The 25666-nt window shown below is 34.5% G+C and overlaps 3 protein-coding genes and 1 non-coding gene across 4 annotated transcripts; 3 read left to right on the forward strand and 1 right to left on the reverse strand.

The window, feature by feature from the left end:
- Positions 1 to 13086: 13086 nt before the first annotated feature.
- LOC120252537 (serine/threonine-protein kinase ATG1t) lies at positions 13087 to 15054 on the forward strand. Its single transcript, XM_039260715.1, has 9 exons — positions 13087 to 13185; positions 13270 to 13560; positions 13763 to 13880; positions 14056 to 14114; positions 14189 to 14253; positions 14345 to 14438; positions 14505 to 14585; positions 14674 to 14785; positions 14872 to 15054. The coding sequence occupies exons 2-9, from the start codon at positions 13297 to 13299 to the stop codon at positions 14922 to 14924; spliced, it is 846 nt and encodes a 281-aa protein (XP_039116649.1). The 5' UTR covers positions 13087 to 13185; positions 13270 to 13296; the 3' UTR covers positions 14925 to 15054.
- Positions 15055 to 15133: 79 nt separating this feature from the next.
- Positions 15134 to 16888, reverse strand: LOC120252536 (pentatricopeptide repeat-containing protein At2g20540). The gene has a single exon (XM_039260714.1). It carries the CDS (start codon positions 16803 to 16805, stop codon positions 15159 to 15161), a length of 1647 nt encoding a protein of 548 aa, XP_039116648.1. The 5' UTR covers positions 16806 to 16888; the 3' UTR covers positions 15134 to 15158.
- LOC120252538 (UPF0235 protein C15orf40 homolog) lies at positions 16378 to 19010 on the forward strand. Its single transcript, XM_039260716.1, has 4 exons — positions 16378 to 16451; positions 17058 to 17305; positions 17394 to 17482; positions 18658 to 19010. The coding sequence occupies exons 2-4, from the start codon at positions 17155 to 17157 to the stop codon at positions 18787 to 18789; spliced, it is 372 nt and encodes a 123-aa protein (XP_039116650.1). The 5' UTR covers positions 16378 to 16451; positions 17058 to 17154; the 3' UTR covers positions 18790 to 19010.
- A 2181-nt stretch (positions 19011 to 21191) lies between these two features.
- TRNAP-AGG lies at positions 21192 to 21263 on the forward strand. The gene has a single exon. It is a non-coding gene; the product is annotated as a tRNA-Pro (tRNA).
- Positions 21264 to 25666: the final 4403 nt, after the last annotated feature.

Raw genomic sequence — 25666 nt, forward strand, 5'->3', positions numbered from 1 at the left:
TATTAGAGAGGTTTAATGAATGATATGATTATGTAATCAAAGATTTCCAGATTATTAGAGAGGTTGTTATAGAGTAAACCATTATCCTCGCACAAGTGGTGTAATCTTTTTACCAGACTCTATCTCCTCTCCTCTTCTCCTTCTTCCTCTCCTTTCTTCTTATTCCCTCCTTCTACTCTAAAGTTTCTCTTCTTTGCATCAGTGCACTTCTGTCCTAAACCATGAATCACTTCCTGTGTGTCCTTTGCTCTCATCTTGGTATGCAATTGCATCTCCTCAATCTCATTCAAACATCCATGTTCTTTTACTAATTAAAATACTACGTTATTTAAAATCATAGAAACTGGTACTCATGTATTCACTTCCCAAGTCTACTGGCATAAAATGTTACCCAACTCTCCCATGCCCAGAGCCATCCTGGACTTCATATTCTATAATTCTCTCTCTCTCTCTCTCTCTCTCTCTCTCTCTCGTGTCCTTGTGTGTTTGATAAAAACTTAAAACTTTAATGAACAATTGTGTTTTGCATAAACTACAGATGAACTAGATGAAGATAAGACAGGGACAATAGTGAACACTAGGAAACCTGGAGGTAGTCGCACAAAGTTCAATGTATGTCTCGGTGGTGTTGGAGTTAACGACTGCTTCAAGTATTTGTACGTTATCAGTGAGACTCAAGTCCATGTTGCCTAGGGACGAAGGGATGAGGGGAGCGACTGCCCTTCCCCCTATTAACATTGGGTTCAATGGGCCCTGTTGCCCCGAGCTTCCCTCCATCCCCTTTTATGGCCCAAATCCCCCCACTTCCCAACGTTTCTCTACAGACCACAGGCCACCCCCATTTCCCAGTTAAAGGTGGCAATAACATGTTAGGGCCCACAGACGCAGTTTTGTCAGGCCTGGGATAAACCGGGTTTGGACAGAAGTTTTGTTAATAAGGGTCAGGTCTGGATATCGTCTGGTTGTCCCTGATTTAAATCTAAGCTGGGCCCGGCCCCAGAAAATTTGGACAACTGGGCCTTTATATATATATATAATATTTTGATATACATAATGTTAAAGCCCAATTGTCCAAGCCCAAATTTTTATTATTACTAATTAAATATTAATATAATTATATATAATAGGATGGGAATTCATTGAATGATTGAATTGTGATTTAAAAATTCAATCTTGCATCGATTAGTGCGTTAGTGTGTCTGTGTCACTTGTGTGCAGTGTGCCATCCTTTCTTCACAATTGGCAATTTGGCATTAATTCTCTGAAGCCTGAAGCTCACACTTACAGGTCATGACATCTTCATTTTTTTGATTGCTCACAAACTTTGTGACTTTCTTTCTTCACAATTGGCAATTTGGTATTTTTTTGTATTATTAAGAACATGTATTTTTATTTAATACTTATTAAAAATTGGACTATTGTATGAATTAATTTGGATTGTTAGACACTATTTTTTGCATTTGAAATGAATTAAATTATTTCTATATAGTTTAGTATTTGAATGTATTTTAAATGTATATTACATGATTCGAATAAAATTCGGACATTTGGATAACTCGGTTTTGAAAGAAACCAGGCCTGGACAAGTCACACTTGTCCGGATTTAAAAACTTGGGCTGGGTTTGGGCATCTAATTTAGTTACTTATAAGAGTAGTTGTCCGGACCAGGATTTTTACAACTCCTATCCCCAGTAGTAGGTAGCAGCTAGCAGGTGTTTCAGACTTCAGTTTTCCCCAAGAGTGTGTGAGCAACTAAGCTGTGAGAGTCTCTCCAGGCCGCTAGTGCGCGTTTAAGGATTACAAGTTTCCACGTGACTGTGTGAGCGGCCGCTAGAGCACGTTAAAGATTACGAGTTCCAATAAGGCTAGAAAGGTCTAATTAAGTCAATATGGGCCAATGAGAATTTGAAACGTGGCTAACATATCTCTTTCCCGCTGTCTAGATGTGATTTTCATACATTTAAAAATATAAATGTACCTAAGTTCTGATTTCTAAGAGAAAGTAACTTTTCAATTGCTGAGAAGGATTACAATTTCTGACAAAAAATAACACAAGCCAAACTCTGAGCCTACAACCTTTTAGATCTCTTCAGCAAAATGCTGATCTTTTCAAAGGAGGTGAAGCTGATTTTTTTTAATCATCTTGTTTGTTTATTTATCTATTTTATTAAAAATTTTTTTTTTAAGAATTTGTCATGTATAGAGTTTTAGGAAATTTGTTGTTGAAATGCTTGTGGATTGAAAAAATTAATGTGGAATGTGAAATGATATCATTGATTTGGAGTTATCATATATGGATTGATATTATTAATTTAATTTAGAGAATTTATCCATATTAAAAGAAAAATTTATGATTTAGTGATAAATATATATATATAATTAAATATAAGTTATTTCTTTCAAATAAGTAGAACGGTGATGCAGAGATGAAACAATCCTATAGTGTTACTCCGGGTGGTATCCCGCGATGGGTGGAAAGAAGCTAGTGGTGTGCCATGTGCAGTTGTACCTGTACGTAGGGGAAGAGCAAGGTATACAAGATGGAGTTGGAGGGGAATGATGGGACAAAGGAGAAGGCCATAGTTGTGTGCCATCTTGACACATCTAAGTGGAACTCAAAGGGCTTGGATTTCCAAGTGCTCAAGGTGAAGCCTACTAATGTGCCAATTTGCCACTACATGCCAAAGGATCATGTTCTGTGGACAGTTAGGAAGTAGAAAGTGGAAACAGAGATTATATTTACTAGTTTATTCCCATATTGTGGCATTGTAACATGGAATAATAAGATTGTCTCCGTGTGTATTTATGAGGCACTGCTCATCTTACAATATGTTATATGATATTGTAATAAAATTTTCCTTCAACATTAGCTTGGTTGCATGTTTCTAAGTCAGTTCTCGAGAATCTGTCAAATTCACCTTGCAATAAACTATAATTTTATTTAAATTCGACAATGCTGTATCAGAGCGATTAATTAAATACACTGTATTGTTAAATCACGGATTAGAATTAATAATGAAATATTTTGATTTTTAAATTATGCCTATACCTTAACCATTTCTCCCTTCACTAGTAATGATAAGCCATGCACCGTCCTTTTCAAACTATCATATACCTTGATTGCTATGCAACTTAATGTTCAGATTTTGGTACATCGTACTGTCAGAAATATACTAAATTTAAACTATAGTTTTATTTTAAATAAGCTCAAAGGAATCTAATTCTCTCTTTCTTAATAATATCTTTCATATATAATTTTTGGCCCCGTCCCTGATAATGCCCCTAACGTAACAATCTTCTTTCTGGAAAAGACTTGAATCCTGGTTCCCAATTCAAGCTCCGGCTCACCAAGACAACCTCTGGAGTGATCATTGTATCTTGTTCACAAGCAAACACCATCCCGTTCTCATCAAAGAAGTTGCTTGAGATTCTAACCCATCTTTAGGTAAAGCCAAGGTCCATTACGGCTGGTGCCATGAAGAAGACATTCGTAGAGTGTGAGGAGCCAACCATGAAAGGGGAGAATAAGCTCTGCGCTATGTCATTGTAATCCATGGTAGAGTTCAGCATGATGAGTTTAGGAACAAGAGATGTGCAGGTTATCTTTGCAACAATAAATGAGTAGAATTGTAATGCTGAGATAAAACCGTCCTATAGTGTTAATTCGGGTGGTGTCCGTACGATTGGTGGAGAGATACCGGTGGTGTACCATGTGCAGCTGTAGTCATATAAGGATAAGAGCAAGGTGCACATGATAGCGTTGGAGGGGAATGATGGGATGAAAGTAGAGGTTATAGCTGTGTGGCATCTTGGCATACTAAGTGGAACCCAAAGCACCAAGAGCTCAAGGTGAATCTTGGGAATGTGCCAATTTGCTACTACATGACATAGGATCATGTTCTATGGACAGTGTTGTATCAGAGCAGTTAATTAAATTCAAATTATAATAAACTATAATTCCATTTAGAGTCTACACTATATTAGAGGGGTTAATTAAATTATATTATAATAAATTATAATTTTATTTACAGTCTATAGTATTGTATTAGAGCGGTTAATTAAATACAATGTAAACGTTAAATCACATATTAGAATTAATGATGGAATATTTTGATTTTACCTTAACCATTTCTCCTTTCACTCATATATTTAAAATTTTTCATATACTGTTTATTAGAATATAAATATAATATGCATCTAGATAAATATATTTTTAATAGATTAATATAATAATATAGATTCTTCCCTAGAAATGATAAGCCATGCATTATCCTTGTCAAAGTATCACATACCTTGATTACCTTGCAACTTGATGGTACATTGTACTATCAGAAATACGATGAAGTCAAACTATAGTTTTATTTTAAATAAACTCAAAGGAATCTAATTCTCCCTCTCTTAATAATATCTTTCATACATAATTTCTAACTCCGCCCCTAATGATACTCCTAACATAATGCTCTTTTTCTTGGAAAAGACTTGAATCTTGGTTCCAAATTCGAACTTTGGTTCACCAAGACAACCTTTGGGTCACCCTTTATATCTCGTTCATAGGCAAACACTATCATGTTCTCATCAAAAAAGTTATCTAAGATTCTAACCCTTTTTCAGGGCAAGCCAAGTGTATTACGGTTAGTGCCATGAAGAAGACGCTCATTGGGCGTGAGGAGCCGGCCATGGAAGGGGAGAGTAAGCTCTGTGCTACGTTATTGTAATCCATAGTGGAGTTCATCGTGGTGAGTTTAGGAACAAGAGATGCGAGGTAATCTCAACAACAGTGAATGAGAAGAATGGTGATGCTGAGATGAAATTATCCTTTAGTGTTACTTTGGGCGATGCTGTGTGATGGGCTTATAGAAGCTAGTTGCGTGCCATGTGCAGCTATACTCATATAAGGATAAGAGTAAGGTGTACACAATGGCATTGGAAGGGAATGATGGGATGAAGGTAGAGGCTATAGCTGTGTGGCATCTTGGCACATCTAAGTGGAACCTGAAACACTTGGCTTTCCAATTGCTTAAGGTAAAACCTAGGAATGTGCTAATTTTCCACTACATGACAGAGGATCATGTTATGTGTATTGTTAGAATAGTGCTATTTAGAGTTGACAGTGTTGTATTGGAGCAGTTAATTAAATACATAAATACACAGTGCAGTTCAATCACGGATTAGAATTAATTATGAAATGTTTTGATTTTTAAATTATGTCTATACCTTAACCATTGTCCCTTCACTCATATATTTGAAATTCATATGTATTGTTTATCAGAGTATAAATATAATTTTCATCTAGATAAATATCTTTTCAACATATGAATATAATAATTTAGATCTTCCTAGAAATTATAAGCCATGCACCATCCTTGTCAAAATATCACATACCCTGATAGCTCTGCAACTTGATGTTCAGATTCTGGTAGATCGTATTGTCAAAAATACACTTAATTTAAACTATAGTTTTATTTTAAATAAACTTAAAGGAATCTAATTCTCTCTCTCTTAATAATATCTTTCATATATAATTTCTAGCTCATCCTTGATGATGCCCTTAACGTAACACTATTCTTCCTAGAAAAAGACTTGAATCTTGGTTATGAATTCGATCTCCCCTCCATCGAGACGACCTCTAGGTCACCCTTTATATGTCATTCACAGGCAAAACATCCCGATCTTATCAAACAAGCTGCCTGAGTTTATAACCCATTTTCAGGTCAAGCCAAGGCCCATTACGATTGGTGCCATGAAGAAAATGGTAGTGGAGTGTGAGGAGCCAGCCATGGAAGGGAGAATAAGCTCTTTGCTACGTCATTGTCATCGATGGTGGAGTTCAACATGATGAGTTTTGAAACAAGAGACGTGCAGACAATCTTAAAAATAGTGAATGAGCAGAACAATGATGTTGAGATGAAACTGTCCTATAATGTTACTTTAAACAGTGTTTATGCGATGGACAGAGAGAAGCTGGTGGTGTGCCATGCGCAACTGTACACAGGGGAAAAACTAAGGCCTACACAAATGGCGTTGGAGAGGAATGATAGGACGAAGGGGGAAACAATAACTATGTGGACTCTTGACACATCTAAGTGGAACCCGAAGAATGTGGCTTTTGAAGGTGCTTAGGATGAAGCCAAGAAGCATGCCACTTCATAATAAAAGATCATATTCTTTGGGTTGTTAGGAAGTATTAGGTCAAATTAGTTCTCTGCGTGGGATTGTGTTTACTAGTTTATTCCCATATTGTGGCATTGTGGCATTGAATAATAAAATTGTCTCGTGTGTGCTTATGAGGAATTGCTCATCTTGCCTTATATTTTATGATATGGTAATAAAACTTTCCTTCAACATTTGCTTGGTTGCATGTTCCTAAGTCCGTAAGTTCCCGGGAATCCGTCAAATTCACATTGCAATAAACTAGATTTCTATTTAGAGTCGGCATTGTTGTATCACAATGGTTAATTAAATACACTCTACCATTGTATTATGGATTAGAAGTAAAGATGGAATGTATTGATTTTTAAATTTTTCCTATACCTTAACCATTTCTCCCTTCACTCGTATATTTGAAGTTTCCATATAATGTTAATTAGAGTATAAATATAATATGCATTTAGATAAATATCTTTTCAACGTATGAATATAATAGTTTAGATCTCCCTAGAAATGATAACCCATGCACCATCCTTGTCAATGTATCACATACCCTAATTGCCCTACAACTTGATGCTCAGATTTTGGTTCATCGCACTGTCAGAAATACACTGAATTTAAATTATAGTTTAATTTTAAATAAATTTAAAGGAATATAATTCTCCCTCTCTTAATAATATCTTTCATTAATAATTTCTGGTTCCGCCCTTCATGATGCCCCTAACGTAACACTCTTCTTCCTGAAAAAGACTTGAATCCTGGTTTTAAATTCGAGCTTTGGTTCACCAATATGACCTTTGGGTCAGTCTTTATATCTCATTCACAAGCAAACACCATACCATTCTGATCAAACAAGATGCCTAAGATTCTAACCCATCTTCAGGTAAAGCTAAGGTCAATTACGGCTGGTGCTATAAAAAAGACGCTCGTGGAGTGTGAGGAGCCAGTCATGGAAGAGGAGAGTAAGCTCTATGCTACGTCATTGTAATCCATGGTGGAGTTCAGCATGATGAGTTTGGGAACAAGAGACATGCAGGTAATCTTAACAACTGTGAATGAGTAGAATGATGATGCTGAGATGAAACCATTATATAGAGTTACTTTGGGTGGTGTCCATGTGATGAGCGGAGAGAAGCTAGTAGCATGACATGTGCAGCTATACTTGTACGCAAGGGAAAGAGCTAGGTGTATACGATGACATTGGAGAGGAATGATGAGATGAAGGTGGAGGCTATAGCTATGTGCCATCTTGACACATCTAAGTAAAACTCGAAGCACGAGGCTTTTGAAGGTGCTCATGATGAAGCCTAGGAGCGTGCCAGTTTCCCACTTCATGATAGAGGATCATGTTTTGAGGAATTTTAGGAAGTAGTTGGTGGAAGTAGTTCTCTACATGAGATTATGTTTTCTAGTTTATTCCCATATTGTGGTATTGTGACATGGAAAAATAAGATTGTTTGTGTGTGTGTGTGTGTGTGTGTGTGTGTGTGTGTGTGTGTATAAGCCATTGCTCATCTTGACATATGTTTTATGATATGGTAATAAAACTTTACTTCAACATTATCTTGGTTGTATATTCCTAAGTCAGTCAGTTCTAGGGAATCTGTCAAATTCACATTGCAATAAACTATAATTCTCTTTCGAGTCAACAATACTGTATCAAAGTGGTTAATTAAATACATTGTATAGTTGAATCACATATTAGAATTAATGATGGAATGTTTTGATTTTTAAATTATTTCTATATCTTAACCATTTCTCTCTTCACTCGTATATTTCAAATTTTCATATACTGTTTATTAGAGTATAAATATAATACGCATTTAGATGAATATCTTTTCAGCACATAAATGTAATAATTTAGATCTCCCTATAAATTATAATCTACGCATCGTCCTTGTCAAAGTATCACATACCATGATTGCCCTGTAAGTTGATGTTCAAATTTTGGTACATCGTACCATTAGAAATACACTTAATTTAAACCATAGTTATATTCTAAATAAACTCAAAGAAATCTAATTCTCCCTCTCTTAATAATATCTTTGGTATATAATTTCTGATTCCGTCTATGATGATGCCCCTTAATGTAACAATCTTCTTCCTGGAAAAAGACTTTAATCTTGGTACCAAATTTGAGCTCCGGTTCACCAAGATGACCTTTGGCTCACCCTTTATATATCGTTCACAAGCTGCCTGAGATTCTAACCCATTTTCAAGTCAAGCCAAGGTTTGTTAATGATGGTACCATGAGGAAGACGCTCGTGGAGTATGAGGAGCAGCCATAGAAGGGGAAAGTAAGCTCTGTGCTACGTTATTGTAATCCATGGTGGAGTTCAGCATAATGAGTTTGTGAACAAGAGAAGTGCATGCAATCTTAATAAAAGTGAATGAGCGAACGGTGATGCTGAGATGAAACCATCTTATAGTGTTACTTCGGGTGGTGTCTATGCAATAGGCGGAGAGAAGCTGGTTGCGTGCCAAGCGCAACTGTACTCATACGCAGGGGAAGAGCAAGGAGTACACGATAGTGTTGGACGGTAATAATTGGACGTAGGTGGAAGCTATATCTGTGTTCCATCTTGACACATCTAAGTGGAACCCGAAGCAGTTGGCTTCCCAAGTGCTCAGGATGAAGCTGGGAGAGTGCAAGTTTGTCACTTCATAATAGAGGATCATGTTCTGTAGACTGTTAGGAAGTATTAGGTGGAAGAAGTTCTCTACTTGAGATTGTGTTTACTAGTTTATTCTTATATTGTGCCATTGTGGCATGGAATAATAAGATTGTCTTTGTGTGTGTTTATGAGGCACTGCTCATCTTGTCGTATATTTCATGATATGGTAATAAAACTTTCCTTCAACATTTGCTTGGTTTCATGTTCTTAAATTAGTGCGTTCCCTGGAATCCATCAAACTCACATTGTAATGAACTATAATTCTATTTAAAGTTAATAGTGTTGTATCATAGCTATTAATTAAATGCATTGTACTGTTGAATCACATATTAGAATTTATAATGGAATGTTTTGATTTTTAAATTATGCTATCCCTTAACCATTTCTCCTTTCACTGGTATATTTGAAATTTCCATATATTGTTTATTAGAGTATAAATATAATACATATTTAGATAAATATCTTTTCAGCATATAAATGTAATAATTTAGATCTCCCTAAAATTATAAGCCATGCATCGTCCTTGTCAAAGTATCACATACCATGATTGCCTTGTAAGTTGATGTGTCAAATTTTCGTACATCGTACTGTTAGAAATACACTTAATTTAAACCATAGTTTTACTTTAAATAAACTCAAAGGAATCTATTTCTCCCCCCTTAATAATATCTTTCATATATAATTTCTAACTCTACCCCTGATGATGCCCCTACATAATACTCTTCTTCCTGGGGGAAGACATGAATCCTGGTTCTAAATTCGATCTCCAGTTCACTAAGACAACCTCTAGGTCACCCTTTATATCTTTTTCATACGCAAACACAATCCAGTTTTCATCAAACAAGCTGCCTAAGATTTCAACCAATTTTCAGGTCAAGCCAAGGTTCGTTACGGCTAGTACCATGAAGAAGATGCTCATGGAGTGTGAGGAGCCAACCATGGAAGGGGAGAGTAAGCTTTGTGCTAAGTCATTGTAATCCATTATGGAGTTCCAGCATGATGAGTTTGGGAACAAGAGACATGTAACAATCTCAACAACAATGAATGAGCAGAAGGTGATGTTAAGATGAAACTATCCTATAATGTTACTTTGGCCGTTGACCAGTGTATTAGGCAGAGAGAAGCTAGTGGCATGCCATGCGCAGCTGTACCCGTATGCAGGGGAAGAGCAAGGCTATAACTGTGTGTCATCTTGACACATTTAAGTGGAACCCGAACCTGCAGGCACTGAAGAGGAAGCGTGGGAGCATACCAGTTTGCTACTTCATGATAGAGGATAATATTCTGTAGACCGTTAGGAAGTAGTCGGTGGAAGTAGTTCTCTATGTGAGATTATGTTTACTAGTTTATTCCCCTATTGTGGTATTGTGGCATGGAATGATAAGATTGTTTGTGTGTGTGTTTATGAGGCACTGCTCATCTTATCATATGTTTTATGATATGGTGATAAAACTTTTCTTCAACATTAGCTTGGTTACATGTTCCTAAGTCGGTTCCTAGGAATCTGTTAAATTCACATTGCAATAAATTATAATTTTATTTAGAATTGATAGTGTTATATCAGAGCGGTTAATTAAATACACTGTACTGTTGAAATGTTTTGATTTTTAAATTGTGCCTATACCTTAACCATTTATTCCTTCACAAGTATATTTGAAATTTCTATATACTCTATTTTAGTATAAATATAATATGCATCTAGAAAAATATCTTTTCAACATATAAATATAATAATTTAGTTATCCTTAGAAATGATAAGCCATGCATCGTCCTTGTCAAAATATCACATACCCTGATTGCCTTGCATCTTGATGTTTAGATTTTGGTTCATTGTACTGTCAGGAATACAATTAATTCAATGCATGCAACACCAACATCATAAGTTATCAATCCAGTTGCAATCAAGCATGTGTGTTGATGTTACCAGGGCCGGTCTTAGAGAAAATGGACACTAAGGAAAATCATAATAAATATTTTTTTAATTATTTTTATCAAATAATAAATCATTTAATAAAAATAAAAAAATTATTATTATAAATCTATAAATTAAGTACGATAAATTTTAGAGTTTTAAAAAATAATTAAAATCTTTTAAAATTATAATTACGTGGATAGGATCATATGATAGTACATAAAAAGTTTAAGGGCCCGTCTGGTGAATAGTATGATATGAACGGATATGATATGACAACTGGATAAGAGTAGGAAAGAATATATGCATGATAAGCTCATATCATATCTTACGCTTGGTGAGCACCGAATAAACAATTAGATAGTATCTTGTTATCCTATTTTAAGTTTGAAGTTGACCAGATAATGACAAAGATATGATATGAATGGTATGTAAATTTATAAAATTGACATTTATAATATAGTATAGTTGTATATCTTTTTTTTAAAATTAAACTTTATTTATTTATTTTTTCCTTAAAAATTTACTTATCAATAGATTTATTAGTTTAAATTAAATTTTTGAAAAATAAATTACCTATAAATAATGTCCACAAAAATATTGATTACAATATCACCAACTTTCAAAAATTATAGTTCATACCTTTTTTTTTTTAAGAAAAATCATACACAAAATCATCAATATATCAAAATAAATATCAAAATCAATTTGAGAAAAAAAATTCATCTAGAGAAGCTAAAAATAAGACATGATAAAAAAGAGATTTAGAAAAAAAAAATAACTTGGTCAAGAATGAGATCGAAGGAGAAACCTTTTAACCACTTCAGATGCCAAAAAAATCCTACTTAAATAGTGAAATTAGTGTCCTATCTAGTTATTGGCAAACTTCTTGTCCCAAGTATTGGGGTTAATAGATCAAAATAAGAGATATAATAAAATCCTAGATGAAGGAGAGAAACCAAATAATAGGGCAAAATTGTAAATTTAATTTTTTTATCAAATCCTACCTCTTTCTATCCTGACTCCCCCATAAGGTAGTAGTAGGATATGATAGGATATGATATCCTATCATATCATGTCCACCAAACGAGCCATAAATATATTTTTTTTTTTTAAAAAAAGAAAACATGAATTTTGAGGCCTTAGAAATTTGCGGGTGCTATTGTTTAAAAATAATTTAAATTTTCAAGATAATTATATATATATAGGGTCTGTTTGGTAGACAAGATAGGATATGGATGAATATGATATGAAGAATGGATAGGAGTAGGAAATGATATGGGCATGATAAGCTCATATCCTATCATATGGTTGATGTGCACTGTATATAGCATTTCGTTAATTTATTTTATGTTTGAAGTGGACCGGATAATGACAGGATAAATGAACGGTATGTAAATAGATAAAATTACTGTTATATATTTTTTTAAAAAAAATAAACTTTTTATGGATTTTTTCCCTTAATGATTTACTTATCTGTATATAAATAAGATGTCCATAAATATATAGATTGCAATATTACCAACGTGCAAAAATTATAATTAATACCTATTTTCTTGAAGAAAATCAGATCAAAGATAAAGTAACAAACTCATTAATGAAAAATAAATAGATCACATCAAAATCAAATTAAAAAAACAAAATCATCAGGCTAGAGAAACTAAAAAAATAAGATATTATTTTAAAAAAGAGATTTAGATGAAAGATAATCTGCTCAAACACGAGATCGATAGAGAAATCCTTTAACTACTCTAAATGCATAAAATCATACTTAAAATACTAAATTTAGTGTCATATTTAGTTGTCGACAAGTTTCTTGTCCCAAGCATCGTGTTTAAAAAATCAAAAGAAGAAATGCAATGAAATCCTAGAGGTTGAGATACAATGTCCAGCCATAGGATTATAGATGAGAATAAAGAAAAAATTTAAATATAAATTTTTAAAAAAGAAAATTATGAGACCATGAAAAATTGTGGGTCTATTAAGCCAAAGTATTAAAATTTAAAAAAATTTAATATTGTCAAGATAATTATATGGATAGAATTATAGGATGACATTAAATAAAAATTTAAAATATAATTTAAAAAAAGAATTCTTGAGGTTGTTACACATTGAAAAAAAAAATTTAATACGATAATTATATAAATAAAATAATACTAAATAAAAATATTAAATATTATATATATATATATATATATATAAATTATAGGCCTCTGTGAAATATTGGGATCCTAAACATAGGCTTTAATCATTTATGTCTAGGCCAGTCCTTATGTGGCATCTTGTTAGATATATCCATTCTCTCTAGTGGACGTAGCTAAATATATCAATTTTATGACTGCTGGCCGCATCTCTATTAATATTAATGGAACAAGTTGGGTAACATGATAAAGGGTGCTCCGATATCAGCAATTTGTTTTCTGAATCTCACTTTTTGAAACAAAATCAGCGGTAAGTGACAATTTTTATGCAAAATTGAACCTTCCAGAATTAAAAGAATACTACACTTTGTTATTATCGTGGTTCGTGGATTAGGTTCTCTGTGGAGGAAACAGAGGAAGCATGGCAGCGAGAGATGTGGGAGATCCCGAGGCTGAGCCCTTGGCGGTGATCGGAGAGTACGAGCTCTGGGAGAAGCTCGGCGGAGAAGGCCCCGGCTCTACGGTTTGGCGCGCGGTGCACCGGCCGAGCTCCTCCGTTGTGGCGCTGAAGCAAGTCCGTCTCGCTGGCCTTAGCCGTGCTCTCCTTGATTCCCTCCGGTGCGAGATCGATTTCCTCGCCGGCGTCTGCCACCCCAACATCGTCCGTCTCCTCGACTTCTTCCAGGTTCCTTATCCCCTTGCTTTGATTCTGTTTCAAAGACATCTGATTGATTATTTGGAGATGGTGCCCGAGATCTATGCTTTTGAGAATCAGAAAATTTGCATCCCTTTTTGGTTTCATTCTTTAGGTTTAGATGTGAAGAAAAGCAAGTACTTTGCCAGTCTTAGGATTGGTACTTAAGAATGCTTATTTCTATGTGCTTCAGATGGATGGGAGCATCTACATGGTCTTGGAGTTCTGCCAGGGAGGAACATTGGCGACTTATATTCAAAGCAAAGGCAGATTGAATGAGTATTTTGCCAAAAAATTCATGAAGCAACTAGGTAGAGTTATTGTACAATTCTTTTAGATGTTTGCTCCAATAGACATTGATGGGATGGTGATTTGTCCACAATGCTCTTGTTAATTGACTTTATTCATTCATTAGTCACCTTGTCCAAGCTGTGTCCTGACTACTATTGCCTCTTAGGAATTCGGTGCTTTGTATATATTTTGCAGGAGCTGGTCTGAAGGTGCTTCATGCTCACCACATCGTTCACCGGGATTTGAAACCGGAGGTATATAGAGCTTCATTAGCTGCTATTTATGTTTATTTATGTGTATGTGTATGTGTATGCTGATGTTCGAGCAGAACATTCTGCTTTCAGATTCAACAAGTGATCCAGTGCTAAAGATAGCTGACTTTGGATTGTCAAGGTAGTTGTTAACAAGAATTTAGTGCAGGAAACTGATTTGCATGAGAAGAATTTAGCTTTTTTTAAAATGTTCACATATTTTCTGCTTGCAGAGTCGTTTCTCCAGGAGAATATGCAGATTTTGTTTGTGGAACACCCTTGTATATGGCTCCTGAAGTTTTACAATTCCAGAAGTATGATAATAAGGTAAACTTCCTTTTCCCCTATTCTGGCATCGGAATTTGAAAATGAAATGGTGATGCGCTTGAATAGGCTGATATGTGGAGTGTTGGTACCATCCTCTTTGAGCTTCTTAATGGGTACCCGCCTTTTCGAGGCAGAAACAATGTTCAGGTAGCTTGTCTAAGTGCAGCTAGCAACCCCATTTTCATCACCATAGTTGTTAGCTGATGGTTTCTGATGGTTTCTGATTCTCCTTTAGCTGCTTCAATGCATAAGGAGTAGCTCTTCTGTGCCATTCTCACAACTCATACTCCCCGGTTTGGATCCAGACTTGGTTGATATGTGCACAAGGCTCTTATCTGCAAATCCAGGTTTACAAGATTGACTTCCAACTCTTAGCTAATAAAATGCCAATTACTCATTTTGACAACAAATTTTTGCTCTGTCTTTTGGGCAGTACACCGGTTGTCCTTGGATGAGTTTTATCACCACCAATTCTTTCAGAGATGATGATGTTCTCAACATGTATAATTAAGAGCATGCTGTAGTGTATTTGCCAGAAAACCTGGTCTAAAACCTTAAATCATTGTGTAAATTTGTCTTTTACTGTGAAAGCAAAGAATTAATTGTGCATGTTCAATTGTTCGCTGTGTCTGCCAATTGTATCTGGAATAATTTGTGTATTATCTCTGGGCACTGGCAGTGTCTCAGCAAAGCAGATGAAATGAATGTTCATGTTCATGTTCATGAAATGATCCCCATCCAAGAGAAGTCATCATGTTTAAATCCCAAATCATTGTCTGCATTCCCAGCTTCTCCAAGCTGTGCCCCCAAGAGCGCTAACATTTTTGCTATCTCACCGTACTCAGGGTTCAAAACATCAGCGGCAGCAAACTCACAAACGACATTGTTGACCTCAATTGCGCTGCACCCGGGCGTCTTCTTCATACTTCTGCTCCTTATCAACTTCCTCATCTTCGCGACGCCATCCCACCTCCCTGCCGCTGCATAGATGTTTGACAGCAACACATAGTTCCCCGTGTCCTCTGGCTCAAGCTCAAGCAAGTGTTCCATTGCAATTACTGCAGTATCAACATCCCCATGAGTCCTACAAGCACTGAGCAAAGATCCCCAAATGGCCGCATCTGCAGGCATTGGCATGCCATTGATGACCTCCAATGCACGGGAAATGCACCCTGACTTTCCAAGAATATCAATCAAACAACCATAGTGCTCAATTTCTGGAACAATGCCATATACTTGCAGCATTGAATCAAAATAGTTCAATCCTTCATCTGACAATCCAGCGTGAGCACAAGCTGATAGTACACCCAGAAATGTGATGCTGTTCGGCTTCACCATCCCCTCGGTCTTCATTTCCACAAACAATTCTATCGCCTCACAAGCCTCCCCATGCATTGCAAGCCCGCTGATCATCGTGCTCCATGAAATAACATCCCTATTTCTCATACCATCAAACAACTGCCTTGCTTGGTCGATGCTACCGCATTTTGCATACATTTCAATGAGTGCATTGCAAACAAAAGTTCTCTTAAGCAAACCATGCTTGTTTGCATACTTGTGAATCCATTTGCCAAGCTCGAGAGCTCCAAGCCGTGCACAAGCCGGGAGCACAGAGACAACACTGATATCATCTGGCGCAAACCCAGCAAGCTGCATTTGCTGAAATGCTTCTGCAGCCTTTGAGTATCTGCCAATGCTCGCATACCCAGAGATCAATGCAGTCCATGACACAACTGTTCTATTTGGCATTGAATCAAACAAAGATCTTGCTATTTTCATGTCTCCAAGTCTGGCATACGCTGAGATGAGTGTGTTCCATGACACAACATCCCTCTCAAGCATTTCATCAAACACCTTGTGCGCATGCACCAAATCATCACATTTAGCATACAACTCCACCGCTGAATTCAGGACAATAGGAACAAACACCAGCCCAGACCTCAGAACCTGAGCATGAACTTGCTTCCCAAGATCCAACTCCGCAAGCCCTGCACAAGCCTTGAGAACAAACGGGTAAGTGAATTCGTTAGCAAAAACCAAACTTTGATCTCTCTCTCTTCTCATCATCTGCCTATAAACTTGTATCGCTTGCCAATGCTTGTGGTGCTGTGCGAAGGCTCTTATCAATGCATTATATACGAAAACATTGGGATCCACTGCTTGCTCAAAGACTAACGCTGCATAATCTATGTATCCAATGGAGTTGCAAAGGTTGATCATTTGGGTTGCCAAATAGTTGCTGGACGATAAAGAACACACCACGATACGAGCATGAATCTTCTCTAATTCTCTGAAACTCGTGCAATTTCTCAATAAAGGTGTGATCTGGTCCTCAATTTGTTTACACGCGAAGGAAAGGAACTTCATTTGGTGTTCTGATCATGAGGATAGATACTGCACGCAAGCTGTTTGATGGAATGCCAGAAAGAAGCATAGTTTTCTTTTTCATGCTATAATAAAATATTATTTATTTATATATATATATATATATGTATATATATTTTTTTCTTTGACCCACGGTGGCCACTGGCCAGGAATATATATATATAATTTATTATTATTTTTTATTTTGAGCAATATAAAAAAAATCAGAAAAATTAAAATATACAAATTGTATAGGTATGCATTGCGGGTCGGATTCTGTACGGTTGGTACCCGGATCCGAAATCATGAAAAGGAGGTAAAAGACGGGAAAGAGGACGAAGCACTGAGTTCGATGGCGCCTCCCAAGCGTGGGAAACCGAAGGACGCCAGCACTGCTGCGGCGCCGGTGGCGAAGTTTCCGGCTTGTCTCCGGGCCGTACCACCGTGCACTGTTGCAATCGCTGTACATGCCAAGCCAGGATCCAAGGTCGCCACCATCACGGGTTCGACTTTTCCCTTTCTTTTGCTCTGATTTGGCGTGAAATTTAGCTCTTCTTCTTTGATGATGAAGCTTGTTTTGTGGGTTTTTAGACGTTGGAGATGAGGCTGTTGGGGTGCAGATCGATGCCCCGGCGAGAGATGGAGAGGCCAACGCTGCGCTGCTGGAATTCATCAGCTCTGTGAGAAACTCTTTTATTTCTTCTCTCTGTCTCTCTTAAAGTTTGCTTTTTTAACAATTTTATCTCCAAATTAAGTAAATATGATCAATTTTAATTATATAAAGTTGGATCATTGCTTTGGGAATCAGCAAAATCCACGACCAAATTGTGCTTCTTGTCGAGATTATGTGTGTATTTGCTTTTTAGGGTTGGATTTTCATTCCGGAAAAGCGAGAACACAAAGATCTTTGGGTTCATGAAAGTTAGACAAATATTAGATCTTTATCTTGATTTATGCTTCATATGGACAAGATGTGTCTGCAACCTGTTAATTTATTGGTCACTATTTGTATTTGTTAGACCTCTGTTTGCTTGCTCTAAAGAGGCTGAAGATTATAGTGACTGTCTTCCCAACTTTATCTAGCATTGATAGTGAGATAAAGTTATCTTGGTGTTGAACCTACCGGCCACTTTAATAATTTAGTTCTTGTATCTCAGAACTTCAGTGGTTTCACACTTTGATTTTTTATTATAGGAAAGTTGATGCATTTGCATTTGTTTGATAGGAGGTTCACTGTACTTCCATCTATATCCTTTAATTCTGTCGATGTGTTTGGAAATTTGTGGGGAAAGTATAGTTGGTTCTATTTGGTGGTGGAGAATTTTGGCCTCAAAAATCGTTCTATCTTGTGATGTTCATGATTGGTTTATAAGTTAGCAATGTCTTGTGTTTGCTTATTTTGTAAATCACTCGAAAGCTTGAACTGAAATGTGCTTGTGGATTTCTTGATGAATTGACTCGGAACATTTTAACCAAGGGAAAACATGGGGCATTACAACAATGAATACCTAGTACTGAACATTTTTATCATCTTCCTTTACTGGATAATTTCTAGCCAAATGCTATTCTTCTTTGAAATTGCAGCATTTGTTGCTCTACTTCATTGTTTTGTTCATGTCCTATGCTCTCATCTTCATTAGAATTGTGTCCATTTGTGTCCTACTGATTCTTTAAGAGCTTCATCTGGAAGTAATTGTGTATGAATTTGAAGGAAGAGATAAAAGGGCAGCGCTTATCATTCATTCTGTGGACTTGTTTGGTTTTTAATTTTATCTTTTCAAGTTCAACAGTAGATAGGGGAATTAATTAATATTTCCTGAACTCTAAAAAGCTTGGCCAATCCTCCACCATGCAGGTCCTTGGAGTGAAAAAGAGGCAGGTTTCTATTGGTTCTGGTTCAAAATCAAGGGAAAAGGTTGTGCTTGTGGAAGACATAACCCTCCAAAATGTCTTTGATGCTCTTAACAAAGCCTGCAAACAAGAATGACATTCACACGCTTAAAAGACGAAAGCAATCTTAACATCTCTTTAATCAAGCGGAAAGCAACAGTGCCTGAAAAAAGCCTGTGTTGTCGCAAATTATGACTCGATGTTGCAATCAATCAAGCAAAATGTGAAGCACCATTCATTGGTTGCACATACTTGTATATTTTTCTTAATTATCTTGTTATAAAGAAGAGTTTGACAATGAATATCATCTTGTGTGTTTGTCTGGGAACTAAAGATGCTTCCACTTCAACCAACCAACGAACCAATGAAGCAACCCCAACTGCATACATTATATGCACCGTTGAGTTGAAAAAGCTTTCATCAAGGTACTCAATAATGGTGGACAAATGTGCCTTCTAATTCAGAAAAATGTCTACTAATGACCTCTCCAGCTCTGTCATTTACTTGTTATAGGATGACATAATTGATGACCCTGCAGAGGATGATGTTGAATATCTTGAAAGAGTGATGCACTGATCCAGTTTAACTTTGCTTTTTAGGCTCCCAGGACCCAGACTTTCTTCTAGCCCTCTGAATTATTACATCAACTCAAAACACATCAGAAAATCTCAATAGTTTAAAAGAGCAATCCAATCCAACTAGTGGTACTCTTTTCCAAGTTGCAACCTTTGCTCCATCCATAATGTCTTTTGTCCTACTCCTATAGACTCTCAGCTTTAAGTAACAACCCCTTACTTTATAATGTCCTTATTCCACACCTATATATATATATATATACTCACAGCAACACCCACTCCCCCACCAAAACACTTTAGCTCTTCCTTCTCTTAGTATTTTGCCATATGGATCACTCTGTTAAAGCTTCAGTTCTACTCATGGTTCTCTTCCACTTGTTCTTATTTTGCAATGGTTCCAGAGAGCACATTGGAGTTATCCCAAAAATGAAGCTACCACCTTCTTCACACAAGGATACTTCTGGCTTCCACTTTGTAACATTGCCAAGGGCAGTGCCCATACCACCTTCAGGACCATCAAGGAGGCACAACTCCATAGGTTTGAAACATCAAGGACTCCATTAAAGTTTATATGTTAGCCTTGTTTGCTTTCCCTCCCTTCTGTTCTTTTGTCATTTGGCATATGTTTAAGCTCAACTTAATTTGCTGAAAATGTAATATGTTGTTCTTCATATACATAAATATATAAATCTATTTTGTTCTTTGAATTGTGATGGGGAAAGATGATGTGAGAGAGTAGCAGCAGCAACTTACTTTGTGACTTGTGAGAAATATAATGGTACTTTCTTTGTTTGTATTTATTGAAAATGTGAACCTGCTGCTAAGTCATGGAATAGTTGGAGAAAGAAGGGAAATGGTACAAATGAATTTGCAGACATGACAAGGCATGGAAGATGAAGTCTTTGTACTGGCGACCAAAATCATTTGACCATGTCTCTTGTAAAGACATGGGTTAGGGTTTACGTCAGTGGCAGGGCTGTCAACTCCTATATATGCTAATATAATTTACTATGTACCACTCGTGTGAGAGAGGTCCTATTTGGATATTTAACAGGTTTGACATTTTAGAATGCAAGTCTGAGGTGCTTTTCTGGCTGTAGATCAGCTCTAGTTTTTATTTATTTATTTATTTATTTATTTTTCCATTCTATCAATGTATATCTTCATTTTCAAATTTATAACAAGGGTGGAAAAGGATGGGAAAATCACTTAGGGTAACTCAGAGTGGCCCTTACTATCAATATTATTTTATCTTGATCATGGGTGGCTCAAGATAATTATAGGTTTGAAGTCAACTATTTTTAATAATTTAGATAAATCATAATTTATAAAAAAAAATATCAAATAGAAAACTTGACGAAAATTAAGCTAGACTACAAAACACCACAGAAGATTCAAGAATAGATAAACTCAAATTTTAAAATTAGACTTATAATTCATTTAATAAAAATAAAATTTATTTAAATTTGTTTTAACAAATGCCTATATATATATATATATCACACCTCATATATATATATATATATATTTAAAAAATAATTTATTTATAATTAAAAAATGAATGTTATTATAGTATTGGGTTAAAAAAATAATTTTTAAAAAATTGGATCAAAGCAGATATGCAAATGACTAAGCATTAAATTAAAATATTTAATGTCTTAATTTATTATTCTAAATTTTAAATAAAAAATTTTAAGACTTTTGAAATTATTATTAAAGCATTTAAAATTTTAAACAATTATTTTAGTAGCCTTATTTTTTAACTGCATAAATAGAGAAAAGGAACAAAAGTGCTTAGTGGGGAGCCAGAAGATAACCCCAACCCTCCTGAACGAAACATTTTAAAAAAAATTAATAATAATAAGAAGAAAAGGCAAGAAATTTTTATTTATTATAATAAATTAAAAAAGAACCTATTACACATGGGCATTTGGTCTAGTGGTATGATTCTCACTTAGGGTGCGAGAGGTCCCGAGTTCAATTCTCGGAATGCCCCCATTGTTTGTTTTCCTCCAAACCGGATCTTGGTCAACGAAAAAAAAGATATTCAATTTCTTAATTTAACTTTTTTAAAATATATTTATTTTTCTTTTAATTTTTCTCTTTTAGTCCTTATTAACCCGCGTCTTTTCTCTATCTTCATTTTTTAATGAGATGTTTGACACTTCTGAAAATATTTAATTTTTTTTTTTGTATTGTTTAAGATTGACAAAACTTTTTATTATTTTTGTTATATAGAGAATAACACAAGATTTTAATTTTTTTTTATTATAAGTTTGTTATATTTGTTTTTTATGTAATACGTCACTTCAGCATGCCTCCTCTCTTGAGGAACGCGCCTACCAAGGCACACGCAACCATCTCACCAAAGACGGTCACTGAAGATCTTTCGATCTTTTTCAAACTTGGTCCAAGTTTGGTTTTCTCATGTGATCTTCATTTGAATCATGGAAATATTTTTACTAAACTTGATCTCATCTCATCAAAGTTTAGACTTCAATATCTTCAAGCATGATCTCCAATCGTCCATACTTGGATCTTCAAATTTTCAATCAAATCTCAATTAATCTTCAATCAATCCTCCATATATGATTAGTCTCCTTGAATAGCTCCGTCCATAATTAGCTTTAAATCTTCCTTCAAATTATATTGCTAATTATGATCTTGAGAATCATATTGGCTTGTCCTTGCCTTTCTTAGTTTGTGTCTTCAAATAGCTTCAGACCAAACTAAGCTCCATGCAATCTTCATGATGATCTTTTATTCTTGCCAACAATAGATTATTCCTTTCTTTTAAAACTAGATCTCTCATAAAAGGAGTTTTACCAAAGATATAATTTATCATCCCGGATTTTACCAAAGATAGATAAAATCACACCTAAGATAAAACTTACTTTTTTTATGAGATCTCTTTATCTTGATGCGCTTTCCAAAATTAGTTAATCATCACATGAACCATTGAGAGAAATTTCTTCAAAACATGGTCTCCCATCATGATCTTCTAACACTCATATCTTCTCATGTCATATCACCAAGCTTTGGCCACATTATCATCCTAGTGACTTCTTCTTTTTGCCAAGTCATCATTGTCATGCCATCTTCCTTTGCCATGTCACCTCTTGGCTTGTCACATAATATCAATCCATATCGTCAGACCTAACACATAGAAAAATACTATACAAATTTCATAACATTGATTTGTTAATTTTTTTTTTTTATCACTTATGATTTTAAATTTTATCCTTTTCTAAAATATGTTTTAAAAATCACTTGTTTCTTCTTTATCCGTGAACTAAATTCAATTTCATATTTAATTTATTTAACTACATATCATATTTGGCATATTTTTCTCATATTTAAAGAAGTTTCAATTGCTAGAAAAGCCTCATTCAAAAAAAAAAAATATTTACGAAAAAACACAATTATTATCTGAATCTTTGTAATTATCAATTGGTGTGCCCATTACCCCTTGAATAATCTTTTCATCTGCAGATCATTTTGTAAAAATATCATTTTAATTCGGCTAGTTCAAAAATTACTCAACATCCATTGCATGTCTATAATGTAGGCTAGAAATAACTTTTTTTAGCCCATGGATGCCTTTTCTCTCAACAACTTGCTAAAAAGCATTTATTCATATGATCAAATTTTGCAATGTGGAAATCAGTTTGCAATAGTTGTTGTTTTTACATTAATATTGCAGTATTGATTAAATTAATAACATCCAATATATTAATTGTTTAAGGATTTGTTACTCCTACCTTATTGCATAAAATATAAAAACTCCCACTAAATTAATAAAAATTTATTTATTGATAAATTAATAAATTATTCATTTATCAATAAATAAATCAATTCAATAATTCAAAAAATTATTTTATAAAAATTTTACTGTAAATGGCAAACTATGAACTTTTATAAATATTTTTCTTATTAATTTGTAAAACACTCAGGGGCTCCCTCCATATATGATCACATGATTCGCATTTGTAAATATAATAGCATAATTTTTCATACCAAATGCAGGCCTATGACCAATGGCGGATTTAGAGGGGGGCAAAAGTGTGCTCAAGCACCCCCCTTGCCCATGACTATATATATATATATATATTATAATATGTATGGAAAGTGATATTATTTATTTATTTATTTATTAAATTTTATCCACAATATTTAAAATAAATTAAATAAAAACAATAAGATTATTATATTAAATAAATTGATTCAAATATTTTGTTTTAAAATTTAATATTTAAATATATTTTTTTATTGAACTTATCAATACATTATTATTAATATTTTAGGATATTAATGTAAAAATAGTAATAATAAATATAAAACAATAAAACAATAAAAAAAAGTTATTACTATTTTAAAATCTCTTAAAACAATTATTGTAGTTTATGAGTTAAATATTTGATATTTACTAAATAATTATTGGATATTTATTAAATATTTGTTTGACTATTTGTTATGGAAATTGTTGTGAAAACGGTTAGATATTTGTTGTGATTATTGAGTTATACACATGTAATTGACCTTAAGAACAAATTTGACGCACAAGGCAAATCGGTGCATTTGTGTCCACATGATCAGCCTACATTGCACCCCTCGCCCTACTGAGAGTGCATAATTACAAAACCAAGGTTGAAGGCTAATAAATAGTGGTATATATAAAGTGGATGAAGTTCTTGTAAATAGAGGCAATGTGGTACTAAACAATATATGAATGTTTTGAAATTAGGATAGGCCCAATATACATGGGCCTCCAACAACACCTAAACCAAAATCTTTAGATTGATGTATATATTATATTTTTGAATTATTGATTATTATTGTCTCAAATTTAAATTCAACACCCCCTAATTTTGTTTCTAGTTCCACCACTGCCTATGACGTAAGTATAATAGCATAATTCAATAAAAATGTATATATATAGATTTTAATTCAATAAAGTATTTGTAAATATAATAGCAAAATTTATAAATTTTGAGAAATTATACTAATGCAAATAAAAAGCTAATAAATAAAAAGCAAAACTCCCACACTTCACTCATGCTTGTGATTTTACCTAGGTAAACTTTATTACCTAAGTTTTTGATAAAATTGATAGACCTGGAATTTTTTAATTTTTTAATTTTTTAATTTAATTTTTTTTTTTTAAAGAAGACCTGGAAATATATATGAAGTCATTTTCCATGTTCCATCAACTTGTAGAGAATTATAGTTTTATAAATCAAGTAAGAGATCATTTTGTACTTGCATTTCTCTCCAATTATGGGAAATCATTTATATATTTTATAAATGGTATAATACCCTAGTTGGTCTCTCTACTTTTCTCTCTGTTTCCTTTTGGTCCCTCTACTCAGAAATGCTCCCGACTAGTCTCTCTACTTTTGAAAATGTGCCCACTTAGTTAAAAATGCTCACTCGGGTCCTCTACTTTTAGAAATGTGCCCACCCTGAGACTAAGTGGGCGCATTTCTAAAAAGTAGAGGGACCTGATGAGCATTTTTAACTTAGTGGACACATTTTCAAAAGTAGAGAGACTAGTCGGGAGCATTTCTGAGTAGATGAACCAAAAGGGAACATGAGAGAAAAGTATCAGGGACTATTTTGGTGATTATACCTTTATAAATATATATATGTTTATATACCTACCACATCATTCTTATTTACTTATGTGTCATTTGATTAAAAACAAAATAAATGACTTTTATCTTTGTTTTAATGAAATGTAGACGAAATATGCGTAAAAGGTATACATATGATCATACGCATGGGACTCGATGTCAATAGAGAAAAAAGTGGCTTGCTTTTTTATCCTCATCCTTTTATTCATTTGAATATATATATATATATAATGACAATGTGAACAAGCTAACTAACGGCCTTTAGATCTATCTGTGCCAGGTCTTTTGTGTAGAGTGCTTATCGAATCCTAAAATGCTATGTATGATGTGGGAGTGGATGTTTGTTGAGTTTGTGATTGTGCTCCATGCTTGTACATGTGTAACACTCCCTTCTTTCTTGTTGGCCAAAAAGAAATCTCAATCATCTACTCTTGAAAAATAGATGGCAAGGGGATGAGTTGCTAGCTTAGTAAGTACAATATTTATACAATTATATAGGTAATCACACAATGTTATATATGTAAGTAATATCATAAAATCAACCATATCAATTAAATAATATGTACAGTTGAATAATACGCACAATTAATCATACAAATCTAAAATTTACATAATCATTACTTATTCTATACCATCATTAATTATTCTCTTTTATTAATTTAGGCCCTACTTGACCTAGCTAAGTATGTCCCATGGTCTAATGGCCATCCCGGGCATACGCTATCATCACCATAGACATGCATCCCAATTTTATCAATCTCAAGTA

The sequence above is a fragment of the Dioscorea cayenensis genome, chromosome 21, assembly GCF_009730915.1.
Source record: "Dioscorea cayenensis subsp. rotundata cultivar TDr96_F1 chromosome 21, TDr96_F1_v2_PseudoChromosome.rev07_lg8_w22 25.fasta, whole genome shotgun sequence".
NCBI lineage: Eukaryota > Viridiplantae > Streptophyta > Magnoliopsida > Dioscoreales > Dioscoreaceae > Dioscorea > Dioscorea cayenensis.